Genomic DNA, 11,347 nt, shown 5'->3' with positions numbered 1-11,347 from the left:
GCGCATGAGTCTAATCTTATTTTCTTGGAATTATGATGTTTATCTGTCACCATTAACCTCTCTGGTGGGCGCAGAGCAGGAAGATCAGAATGAAATCTCCTACCCTAACTTTAATGTCTGTTTTAGACTATATTAGTTTGACAGTCTGCTCTAGCGTGTTGTATCACTCAGTGTACGTAGTGTTGTGAAGGGTGAAGAATTTATTCTGCACTGTTAACATGCAGTGTGTGTTCACATATCTAGAAGTGTGTCCCTAACATGAAGTATTCATGTTTATATGAGTATATTACTTAGTAATGTAATTTAATGTGTTTATGTGTTAGGAAGTTTTATAGAAAATCAAAGTAATTCAAGGATACTGAATGTATTAAGAAGTAATTTCATAGTGTGTCATATAACTTTGTTTTCTGCAGTTCAGGCTGTGGCAGATGAGATCAGTTGTTCTTCTGCTCTCTGGAGAGAGCTCCGGTTGGAACGAGATGGTCATGAATTCAGACTAAGGACAGCAGCACCTTTGACCTGATAAAAGCCAGATTCTAAAGGAATGTGTTTTTCTCCTGAGTGCCCAGTTTATGGTCACCCCTAGATCGGCCTCACAACCTATGAGATTTAAGGAATTGAAGCTTGAAGCTGGATCCATACTCCGCGAGGACAGAGAACTCCCTCCCCCTACAGACGTTACGCCCACAAAATGACGTCATTTTTTATCTCGGACCGCCCGTTGTGCAGCGATTTCGTGCACAGGGTCCGGGCAGAACTTTTTCTCTCAAGGCTCTGCGTCAACCATGCTGTGATTGGTCGGAATTTATTGTGGGCGTGATGAATGTGGAGAAGCGCAAGGGCTTCAGGTGCAGAACACACAGACAGAAGGAGGAAGTACAACGACGATGGACAGTTTAGATGAGCCTCTGGCAAACAGCTCCTGGAAGGAGAGACACGGCGCACAGAGGAGAGCGTCTGTCCAAAAGGTGGCGATAAAAACTAATCCCAGTATTGATCACGGCGTTACAGTGGCTGGACGCACACATTAAACACCGGGAGACGGGATGCATTATTGCAGACAGTCATCCACACGTTCACAGAATTAAACTCACACAGACCAGAGGTCTGCTACAGTCAGCTACACTGATCTTCTATCTATTGTCATGCTGTGCGCCCTCTTCCCTGAACATTATCAGCTCGTTGGGCCAGGTAACCACGGCTGTGCTCACAATTTACAATACAACTGCATTGTCAACCTTTCGTGTGACGTGCGCTGTGTAGGAGGGCCGTATGAGGAGTTCTGCACACACATGTCTCGCGGAGTATGGTACCTCCGTGCCGAAAAGAACTTTTTTTTTTACTCTTACCACCCGTGGAGCGAGTTCTCTGTTCTCTGTTCTCTGTTCTCGTGGAGTATGGAACAGCCTTTACCTTATTAGGGAATAAACACTAATAGTCTATTCGCTGTATGACCCAGGGTCTGCGGGGGGTGGGCAGTAGATACCCCTGTGGGCCGGCAGGCAGGAACGCCCCTGTGGTATATCAGTGTGTGAATTCCATGTCCAGTGGTTGTTGTTGTGTTGTTCATTGTTGCTGCATGGTTGTTTGTTCTTGTTGGTTGTTCTGTTCTTGTGTTGTTCTTGTTTGGTTCTTTGTGTGCAACAACCCAAAGCTCTGTGACTCAGGATCTGCCTCATTGTTCAATAAATTGTAATCTTGAGACCAGAATTTATCCGCTCCTTCCTCATAAACCAACTCGGGAAGGTGATCAGAAGAAACAAGGGGAATTTCATCCCTAACAGTTGTGATATGTGTCTAGTGTGTAGGAGCCATATATTGTGTTAGTGTAGTTGTTTTGTTATATAAAAAAGGCAGATTTATTTATGTAATTTATTTAGAAACAGATACTCACTGCATTCTATGACGTGGTTATTTAATAAGAATCCCAGCGGCTTAGCCATAGCGCCATGTTACCATGGAGACAGAGAGCGGTACCTTTAGTTACAGTGCAGTTTACGTCTCACGCCAGTATGTAACTTTGTTTTTACTTTATCTTATTGATCTTTAGATGGAATCTGATTTTATTGTTTTGTACTTGTGTTGATCTGTTTGTGTTCTTTCACTGTGATTGCCGTGCAGCGTGTGTAGATACAGATTGATGTAAATGTGCGAATGTAGAGTTGTTGAACATGATATATTATTCTATCCTCTTCTCTGCCAGCAGATGCCGCTTAATTACCACCAATATTTCATCAAAGCATTTCACTTCCTGCCCCAACAGTTCAGTCCAGGAAGAAGAAATAATGGCGACGCTTCTGGGGTCCAATGTCCCTTGTACCAGAGGAAAGCGAAGAAATTTAAACGGCAACATCGTCACAAAGTTTGCTGCCAGTAAAATTACTGGTCAGGGTTTCAGCAGAGGAACACAGGTATGATAAACAATACGTCTTTCGACAGTTAAGACGTCCGAAAGTTGGTTTGCTGAGACCGGGGACTTGCGCTTGGAGTCAAGCCTGAAAACGTAGACGTTGTCCGGTACACTTAACTGAGCATGTAGCCGACTCTTGTCAGCTCTGGATTTACACTTGGCTAAAATATAACGCGGTGTACACGGGACGCAGATCTGTAATGTTTATAAAGCTGGCTTCTGGAGAGTGTTTGCTCACTGACAAACCAAATGACGTTTTCACTGCAGCTAGTGTATAAAAGGAGCTCCGCTTCAAGTGGGTCTTTTGTTGTTAGCTTCCCGTTAGCTTAGCATAATTCGTCAGAGTAACTACGATATAAATTGTTTTTAAATCAATGTATTTGCGACTGTTGTTGTTTCTACTTGTTACCACTCTACAGGCGTTCCTGGATTATCGACAGTTTAATTTTGGAAGTGCTTAAATGTCGTAATCTACGCCAGTAACATTTGCTAATGTTAGCAAACAGGGTAACGTCACCTAGCCAGCTAGCTGGCTAAGCCAGCTGAGCAGCTCAGCTGGTTACGTAACGACACACTAACCACAATAACTATCGTTTCCATAAATGGATGCGCCTCAACAGCTGTTTCTGCACAGTTTATTTTTGTTTCCACACATCTACACAATATTTGTAACTGAAGAACAAACAAACAATATTGTTGAGCTTGTTTCGAAGTCGTGCTGGCCATAGTTTACGTCCACTGTTTTGGTTCTCAGCAGTCTTTGAACGTCGCATTTTGCCGCAGATTGCTAACAAAGCTGTATTAGAAGTTGTACACATTATTTCTGTTAAGATGATCTATTTGAGACTAGGATGTTTATATCCAGTAAGTGGACAGTAAGTGTTGTTATTTATATGGCTCACACTATGCTTTCTCAAACATCTCTAAAGCTTGAAAACCATCAGAAAAATAAAATAAGCAGCTATACATAATTCACAGTTTTAGTATCTTGCACTATTTAAAGTTGCACCTATTTATTTATCATAGCTCCCAGGACGCCTTCTTCTGGAGAGAGATAAACGTGCCAAGTGGCATGGCATCCCTACTCTTCTGCAAAAGCTCTATGAGAGCAGCAACCCCAACAGTGACCTCTCCCACGCCCACAGCTTTCTTAAGGTAGCTGCACAGCACTATTAGTATTGCAGAATGTTTTACTAAGGAATCTAAATCATGGAAGTTACATATGAACAATGCTCTTTATCAGGTATTATCATCCCACCTCTCCATGGAGGCCATGTCCTTTGTTACAGAGGACAGGAAGACTGCTCAGGAATCCACCTTCCCCAACACGTACACCTTTGACCTCTTTGGTGGAGTCGATGTGAGTTAGACATTCCCGGTCCCTGATGTTTTGTTATTATTGGACTCAGGTGCCAAAGCTCAGTAGGAATAAAAAAATCTAATTTTTCTGTTTCTCTGAAGCTGCTTGTGGAAATTCTGATGAGACCCACACTAACTATGCAGAAGAAAAAACCCAAAAGTAAGTAGAACTTTCAGCTGTGTGCATGTCTGATGCTGGTTACGTTATTTTTATGTGATTATTTGCTCTCATGCAGCAACATTCTCTTAAATGTCCCTTTATTTTTCTTTTAATGGAAAGAAATCAGCTCTGGCTGCATCAAACGTTCTTACAATCCATATCTGCTTACCTAGGTGTGCTGAATGTTGAATCTCACTAGATCATAAATGGGACGTACAGGGCTGATTGTTTGTCATTGGCATATGTGACACCCACTGAACAACATAAAAAAAGTGTTGCCAACTTTGGGTCAGCAGTTTCAGAGATGCTGCCACAAAAGGGTGGTAAGAAAAGAAGAACCTCAGCAGCAGTAAAATCAAAATACATTTAAATCAAATCAATCAAAGGAAATCTTTTAGAGTGTCAGTACTGGCGTTACAGGAACCGCAAAGAAAAAAAGAGTTTTTGTCCTATGTTGAGTGCACTCTCAACATAAGACAAAAACTCTTTTTTTCTTTGCGGTTCATGTTGAGAGTGCACTCAACCGCTCTTAACCTGAATAAGAGCAAATATTAAGGCTGTTCCATACTCCAAGAGAACAGAGGACTCGCTCCATGGGTGGTAAGAGTAAAAAAAATAGTTCGTTTCGGCACAGAGGTACCATACTCCGCGAGAAGTGTGTGCATACGGAACCTCCTACGCAGCACACGTCACACGCAAAAGGTTGAAAATGCGATTGTATTGCAAATTGTGAGCCTAACAAGCTGATAATGCTCAGGGAAGACAGTATGACAATAGATAGAAGATCAGTGTAGCTGACTGTAGCAGACCTCTGGTCTGTGTGAGTTTAATTCTGTGAACGTGTGGATGACTGTCTGCAATAATTCATCCCGTCTCCCGGTGTTCAATGTGCACGTCGAGCCACTGTAACGCCGTGATCAATACTGGGATTAATTCACCACCTTTTTGGACAGACACTCTCTGTGCGCCGTGTTTCTCCTTCCAGGAGCTGTTTGCCAGCTGCTCATCTAAACTGTCCAAGTGTCCATCGTCGTTGTACTTCCTCCTTCCGTCTGTGTGTTCTGCACCTGAAGAAGCTCGTGCGCTTCTCCACATTCATCACGCCCACAATAAATTCCGACCAATCACAGCCTTGAAAGAAAAAGTTTTTCCCGGGCCATTTGTCCGAGGCGGTCCAAGAGAAAAATTACGTCATTTTGTGGGTGTAACGTCGGCAGGGGGGAGGGAGTTCTCTGTTCTCGTGGAGTATGGATCCAGCTTCAGAAAACATTGGTCAATCCCACAAATCTATAGGTGCTCACAAAATAAGAGAATATGATACAAACAAAAATAGTAGAAAAATGTTTGTATATGGTTTCTTGCATGAGGCTCGTTGACTTTTAAAATACTGGAGCAGACTAAGTTTGTGCTTTTGTACCAACAGTGAATGATGACTTGGTCAAAGACTGCCTTAGTGTTCTCTACAACTGTTGTATATGTGTAAGTATCCTTTTCAATCATAATGTCAGCAATGTGTTTACTTTGTACTTTGTTTTGTTGTATTTTCTGAAAGCGGGTAACATGTGGGAATGATTTAATGAACATTCAATGTTCTTCTTTCACTTGATAGACAGAGGGTGTCACAAAGAGTCTGGCTGCGAGGGATGATTTTGTTCTGTTTCTTTTCACCCTGATGACCAACAAGAAGACCTTCCTACAGACTGCTACACTAATTGAAGACATTCTTGGAGTAAAAAAGGTCAGAGATTGAATCCACAGCATGAGCATGCATGCACATAGCATATTAGAACAGCCCAACTACTAGGATACTAGGACTTGGCATTTGATTAAGATTAAGAATTTATTAGTCCTACAGTGGAGAAATTGCTTTGTTGCAATGGCAGAGATAAGAGCAGCGAGATAAATTGTAAAGATACAAGTATAAAAATACAATAGACTATACAGAGTTATGGTATCAGTTGCACATATAATTGCACAGTACTGTTTTGGTGTTTTACTCTGTTAGTTAATTGTCTTCCATTATTGAGTATGGTTACTATTATTACTGTTGTGATGCCCCTGATAGATGAATCTAATGAAGTAGATGAAATTAGCTCTCATAACCTTATGAAAAGCTGCGTGTCTGAGTTCTGTCTGCTGCTGCTAACAGTGAACACTTGTGTTTTCAGGAGATGATCCAGTTAGAGGGAATCCCCAACCTATCAGGCCTGGTCCAAAGCTTTGACCAGCAACAGCTGGCTAACTTCTGTCGCATCCTGTCTGTCACCATCTCAGAACCTGACGTGGGAAATGATGACAAGCACACCCTGTTAGCCAAAAATGCCCAGCAGAAGCGCAATGCTAGCCCATCAAGAGCAGAGGTCAACCAGGGTATGTTGTCTTTATATAACATATATAATGTGATCTATGGTTTTACACAAGAACAGAGTAGTTCCAGGACTACTGAACATTTGTTTCCTAACAGTTACCCTGATGAACATCCCTGGATTCATTGAGCGTCTGTGTAAGCTGGCCACCAGAAAGGTTTCTGAAGCCACAGGAGCAAACTTCCTGCAGGAGCTTGAGGACTGGTACACGTGGCTGGACAATGCTCTGGTGTTGGATGCTCTCATGCAAATGGCTACTGAGGAGGCCGAGCAAAGCAGTACAGGTAAGAGGATGTCACTTGTGATACCGTTTCCTCACAATGCTAATATACTATGAACTTTGACAGAGACGTTTTTTTGTCTACCTTAAGAGTCCTCAGATGAAAGCTCCCTGGCAACCAGCCCTCTGAGACACCGCCTGCCTCAGTCCATGAAGATTGTCCATGAGATCATGTATAAAGTGGAAGTGCTCTATGTGCTCTGTGTCCTTCTAATGGGCAGACAGAGGAACCAGGTACTCTTGCTTTTCTCTAGCAGTGTTCATGAGAGAAACAGTTTTTCACTGATCCTCTGTATCGTGTCTCTTCACAGGTTCACAAGATGCTGGCTGAGTTCCGTCTCATCCCGGGGCTCAATAACCTGTTTGACAAGCTGATTTGGAGGAAGTACACAGCTTCAAATCATGTGGTGCATGGCCAGAATGAGAACTGCGACTGCAGTCCAGTAAGAACTTTTAACCTTCAAGTCATCTGGCTCAAGGCAATTAAATCCCCCTGTAAAATGACAATTGACTTTTTTTTCATCATGTAGGAAATATCCTTCAAAATCCAGTTTTTGCGGCTACTTCAGAGCTTCAGTGATCACCATGAGTAAGTGACCTTTTATTTAGTTTGTCAGTCCTTCTTAAAGTTTGTTTTCTGTATTTTTAATACTGTCTTGTCTTTCAGGAACAAGTATCTCCTCCTGAATACACAAGAACTGAATGAACTGAGTGCCATATCTATGAAGGCTAACATCCCAGAGGTTGAAGCACTTGTCAACACAGACAGAAGTCTAGCGTGTGATGGGAAGAAGGGCCTTCTCACACGCCTCCTCACTGTCATGAAGAGGGAACCTCCTGACTCGTATTTCAGGTGGGTGTCATGTAAATGTAGCTATTGTTAAACGTCTACCTTCTGTGGCACCATGGTGCCTGTTATTTTTAAAAAGATGGTTCAAGATCTGCCTGTTGATTTGTACTTCTACTGATTTTTATTCCTGTTTTGTTTGTGTGTATATAGATTCTGGCAGGCGAGGGCAGTGGAAAGTTTCCTTAGAGGAGCCACATCATACGCAGACCAAATGTTCCTGCTGAAGAGGGGACTGCTTGAGGTAAAACTACAACTGCTGATTGGTTTTGTCATCACCCATGAAGAGGAACCACATGAACACATCTCACACAGCTCACTTTTTGTCTTGATTTCCCTCAACAGCACATCCTGTTTTGCATCATTGACAGCGGTTGTACATCCCGAGATGTCCTGCAGAGCTACTTCGATCTGCTTGGAGAACTCATGAAGTTCAACATAGATGCCTTCAAGAGATTTAACAAATATGTCAACACTCCAGAGAAGGTCTATAATTGTGCACCTTAAAATTATTGAATACAGTTCATGATGATTATAGTGGGTTTTTTTTCTTAGTTTCAGACCTTTCTGACGCAGATCAACAGCTCTCTGGTAGACTCAAACATGCTGGTGCGCTGCATCGTCCTGTCATTAGACCGCTTCGAGAGCCAGACTGAGGACATCAAAGGTAAATAAGGTTAAAAAGTTGTTGACAACTTTATTATATAACATAAACACTGCTAATCATGAGTGACAGATTACGAGGTTTAGATACTAAATAATGAGACTGAGCTAAAGTAAGTAAAGTCAGTTTGATCATTAATCAGCTGCATATCATAGAGTGAAGTGCATCTGCAATGGTTACATCCACATTAACACATTAAATCTGAAACGCTGTTCCAGTCCAACAAGGGACTACTTATTGTACATGAGTATTTTGAGAGCATAACCCCAGCCATAAAAGCCATATGCTGTTGTATTTTCACCAGTGGTGGAGGTACTTTCTGAATGCTGCTTGTTGTCCTACATGGCCCGAGTGGAGAACAGACTGTCCTTCCTTTTCCGGCTGATCAACATCATCAATGTACAAACACTCACACAGGTGTGATTTCATTTCCTTTTGTTCAAAGGAAGACAGTGTTATTGGTGGTCAAAATGTACTTATCACTGAGACATTCTTTTTTAGGAGAACGTGAGCTGTTTAAACACCAGTTTGGTCATTTTGATGCTGGCCAGAAGAAAGGCAAAACTGCCCTTCTACCTCAACGCCCTGCGGGAGAAGGAGTATGCTGAGAAGTACCCGGGCTGTCTGCTCAACAACTTCCACAACTTACTGCGCTTCTGGCAGCGCCACTACCTCAACAAGGACAAGGACAGCACTTGTCTGGAGAATGTGAGTCACACAGTTCTACAGCCAGTTAATGCCCTTATTCTTGAATATAGCATACAATTAACAAGTCACAGTCAGTTCTACGTATCTATTGTTTCTGTTTAGTGGTTTCTCTGTCACACACACATTCAAGACATTCCAAATAGTAAATCGCAATCATGCATGCTTGGGAAAACAAGACTTAGTGCTATGTCACAGCAATGCTAGAGCAGATGGGTTAAAAATAACAGCCAGTACAACCAGCTAAAACCGTAGCCGATATTTTCTGCTGAAGCAGTCGGTGAGAATGACCAAAAATCCACTGTAAATGATCTGCTCTGCCCCAGACAGCAGACTAAATGTTAAACTTAGTGTTAAATTCAGTAGCCAAATATGTTGTTTCCTTGTGCGATGGATGTGTAAACCATAACAACTTCATGAGATGATGTCAGCATTGTGTTTTTGCTTGTCCTACTGCCCCCAAGTGGTGACAAATATCTGTCATGGCTACTGAAACATCACTAGGTCTTACAGTGTTTTAAAATGTCTATGCAAATCTGTATGTTATTCTTTGGTACCAACAAACACAAGGTGGAGGGGATGCTTATTTACTGTAGGATTATTTTTATTGTTAAACAATGCCATTATCAACTGCTGATATGCAAGTGTTGACATTGATCTAGTTGGCATTCTGGAAGGCTGCTAAAGAAGGCTGACCTCTGAGCATGTAACCTGGTACTCTTCCCCCTAACCAGTCCCTTACATAAGAAGACTTGACGCGTTCTAATAGCTCTCTGGTTTCCCTCCTCTCAGAGTTCCTGTATCCCCTTCAGCTACTGGAAGGAGACGGTGTCAGTGTTGCTGGGCTCAGATAGGACTTCTCTGTGTGCCATAGCGAGCTACATTGATGAGCCCTTCATGGATCTGGACAGAGATCTGCTGGAAGATTGACCTCCAGACTGTGCACTCAGTGCACTGGGGATGGGACCGGGCAGATGGAGGTCTAAAGCTGGTGATGACTCCACAGAGCTAAGCCATCCAGGTGCTTTGTGACTGCGCTTTGGATGTAAAGACTCACCTGTTTTCTGTCTGTACCTTCGCATGGAGGCTGTCATTAACAGAAGCCGACAGGGAATTTACCTGGCTCTTCTCTGTCTTCTCGCAAAGTTACCATCTGCTTGTTGAAAGGAGGAAAACCTGTATGCCCACCCCAGACTGGCCATGTAACAAACACAAAGGACCTAGAAAAATGACACCTGCATTGGTTGTTTGCTTTAGGTGAAATTCAAATAGAGCCTTTTATATACATATACAAAATTCTATTGAAAATATGTACGATTCAACAAATTATATGTTAAAAAAAGATTCGTTTCACATGGACTTGTTGTGGAAATGACCACAGAGTGAACTTTCACCCTAATGTGCAGGTCGATGTGTCACAGGGCTGCCAGGAGTCACCAGCCTCACTCTCGCACTACCTTCATGTTCTCTGCTGGCTCCATGCCACTCCACTGCCTGAGGGGAGCCTGGTGACATTTGGAGTTTTTGTAAGGGTCTTCTCAAAAAAGCATTTCCATTAAACTTGTCTGTGGGAGTGTTTTTATTTGGTGGCTATTGGTGCTTTCTGGCTCTACTCGGCACATTTAAGTAGCTTGAGGGCCAGCTGACATGTTTCACATATCACATGGGGTTCCTCTCACCTAAAAACCATCCGTTCTGTTGTGGCTTCAGAAGCTTCACCCAGGGACTTGTCTTTTTTCCATATTTTTTCCCCTGATGATTTATTTTGTCTTGTTGAAAACAAATGGCTTTTAGCTCTGGATAAACTGTAGAATAAAACATTGCACAGTTAAATTGTTTTTGTTATTATATTTTAACACATTTGTTCATTAAAACATCTTTGTTGTGTAAAAGAATTTGTATCCATGTTGTGAGAGATGCTTTGGGAGAGAATAAACTATGCAGGCTTTAGTGTTAAGATGAGACTTTGTTTGACCCTTCGCTAAGTTTATGCGAATTAGCTGTCAGCCTGACATGTTCATCTTATACTGCTTTCTGTCATCTAGCATTTCTGACTTACAAAGCTGACAATGACAATCTTTGCATTTGACGGCTGTTTTTGCATGGCACAATTTTACTTCAGATTGAGACAAGGAGATGAGCATCGCTATGTGTCCACTACCTGAGTTCACTGAAAAGAGGGTGGAGAGCTGAACAGATGATTTGTTGTCTTAAATCAGACTCCAACCTGAGATAAGTACAAATGAATCAGCTACCTCATAACTTATCCTGATGACAGATCAAACCCCTTCTATGATGATGACGGTGTACATATTTACCCCCAGCATGTCATAACTCATAACACATGTTCATGTGAATGTATAAGGGCATTTCTACAGATGGGCCTCTGATGCCATGAGTTACTTGTGCTATGCCGCCTTTTGGATGCAAACAAACAGACTTTACACGTTGGAAGCCTTTTTTATTTGCTTTAAAGCTGATTAACTAGAGATGTTTTCTAGCTTTTATTCAGCATGTCTTAAATCACTTGATGGGTGTGCACATACTTTAAATTAG

At 42.1% G+C, this 11,347-nt stretch overlaps 1 protein-coding gene across 1 annotated transcript; it reads left to right on the top strand.

Annotated features, from left to right (window-relative positions):
• The first annotated feature begins 2,262 nt into the window (after positions 1-2,262).
• Positions 2,263-10,686, top strand: trpc4apa (transient receptor potential cation channel, subfamily C, member 4 associated protein a). Its single transcript, XM_028405596.1, has 18 exons — positions 2,263-2,411; positions 3,437-3,565; positions 3,654-3,770; positions 3,872-3,929; positions 5,353-5,408; positions 5,539-5,667; positions 6,098-6,299; positions 6,394-6,579; positions 6,667-6,809; positions 6,887-7,018; positions 7,106-7,164; positions 7,243-7,428; positions 7,576-7,666; positions 7,768-7,908; positions 7,978-8,089; positions 8,391-8,503; positions 8,588-8,794; positions 9,584-10,686. Exons 1-18 carry the CDS (start codon positions 2,286-2,288, stop codon positions 9,719-9,721), a joined length of 2,325 nt encoding a protein of 774 aa, XP_028261397.1. The 5' UTR covers positions 2,263-2,285; the 3' UTR covers positions 9,722-10,686.
• Positions 10,687-11,347: the final 661 nt, after the last annotated feature.

The sequence above is a fragment of the Parambassis ranga genome, chromosome 5, assembly GCF_900634625.1.
Source record: "Parambassis ranga chromosome 5, fParRan2.1, whole genome shotgun sequence".
Taxonomy (NCBI): Eukaryota; Metazoa; Chordata; class Actinopteri; family Ambassidae; genus Parambassis; species Parambassis ranga.
This window is presented reverse-complemented; position numbering and strand designations above follow the sequence as displayed.

What these genes read in the sequence shown, in the direction of transcription:
- trpc4apa (XM_028405596.1), top strand. Translation starts at nt 2,286, where the DNA reads ATGGCGACGCTTCTGGGGTCCAATGTCCCTTGTACCAGAGGAAAGCGA. An exon ending in ACGCCCACAGCTTTCTTAAG is followed by an intron (nt 3,566 to 3,653) that starts GTAGCTGCACAG and finishes GCTCTTTATCAG; the next exon opens with GTATTATCATCCCACCTCTC. An exon ending in ACATTCTTGGAGTAAAAAAG is followed by an intron (nt 5,668 to 6,097) that starts GTCAGAGATTGA and finishes TTGTGTTTTCAG; the next exon opens with GAGATGATCCAGTTAGAGGG.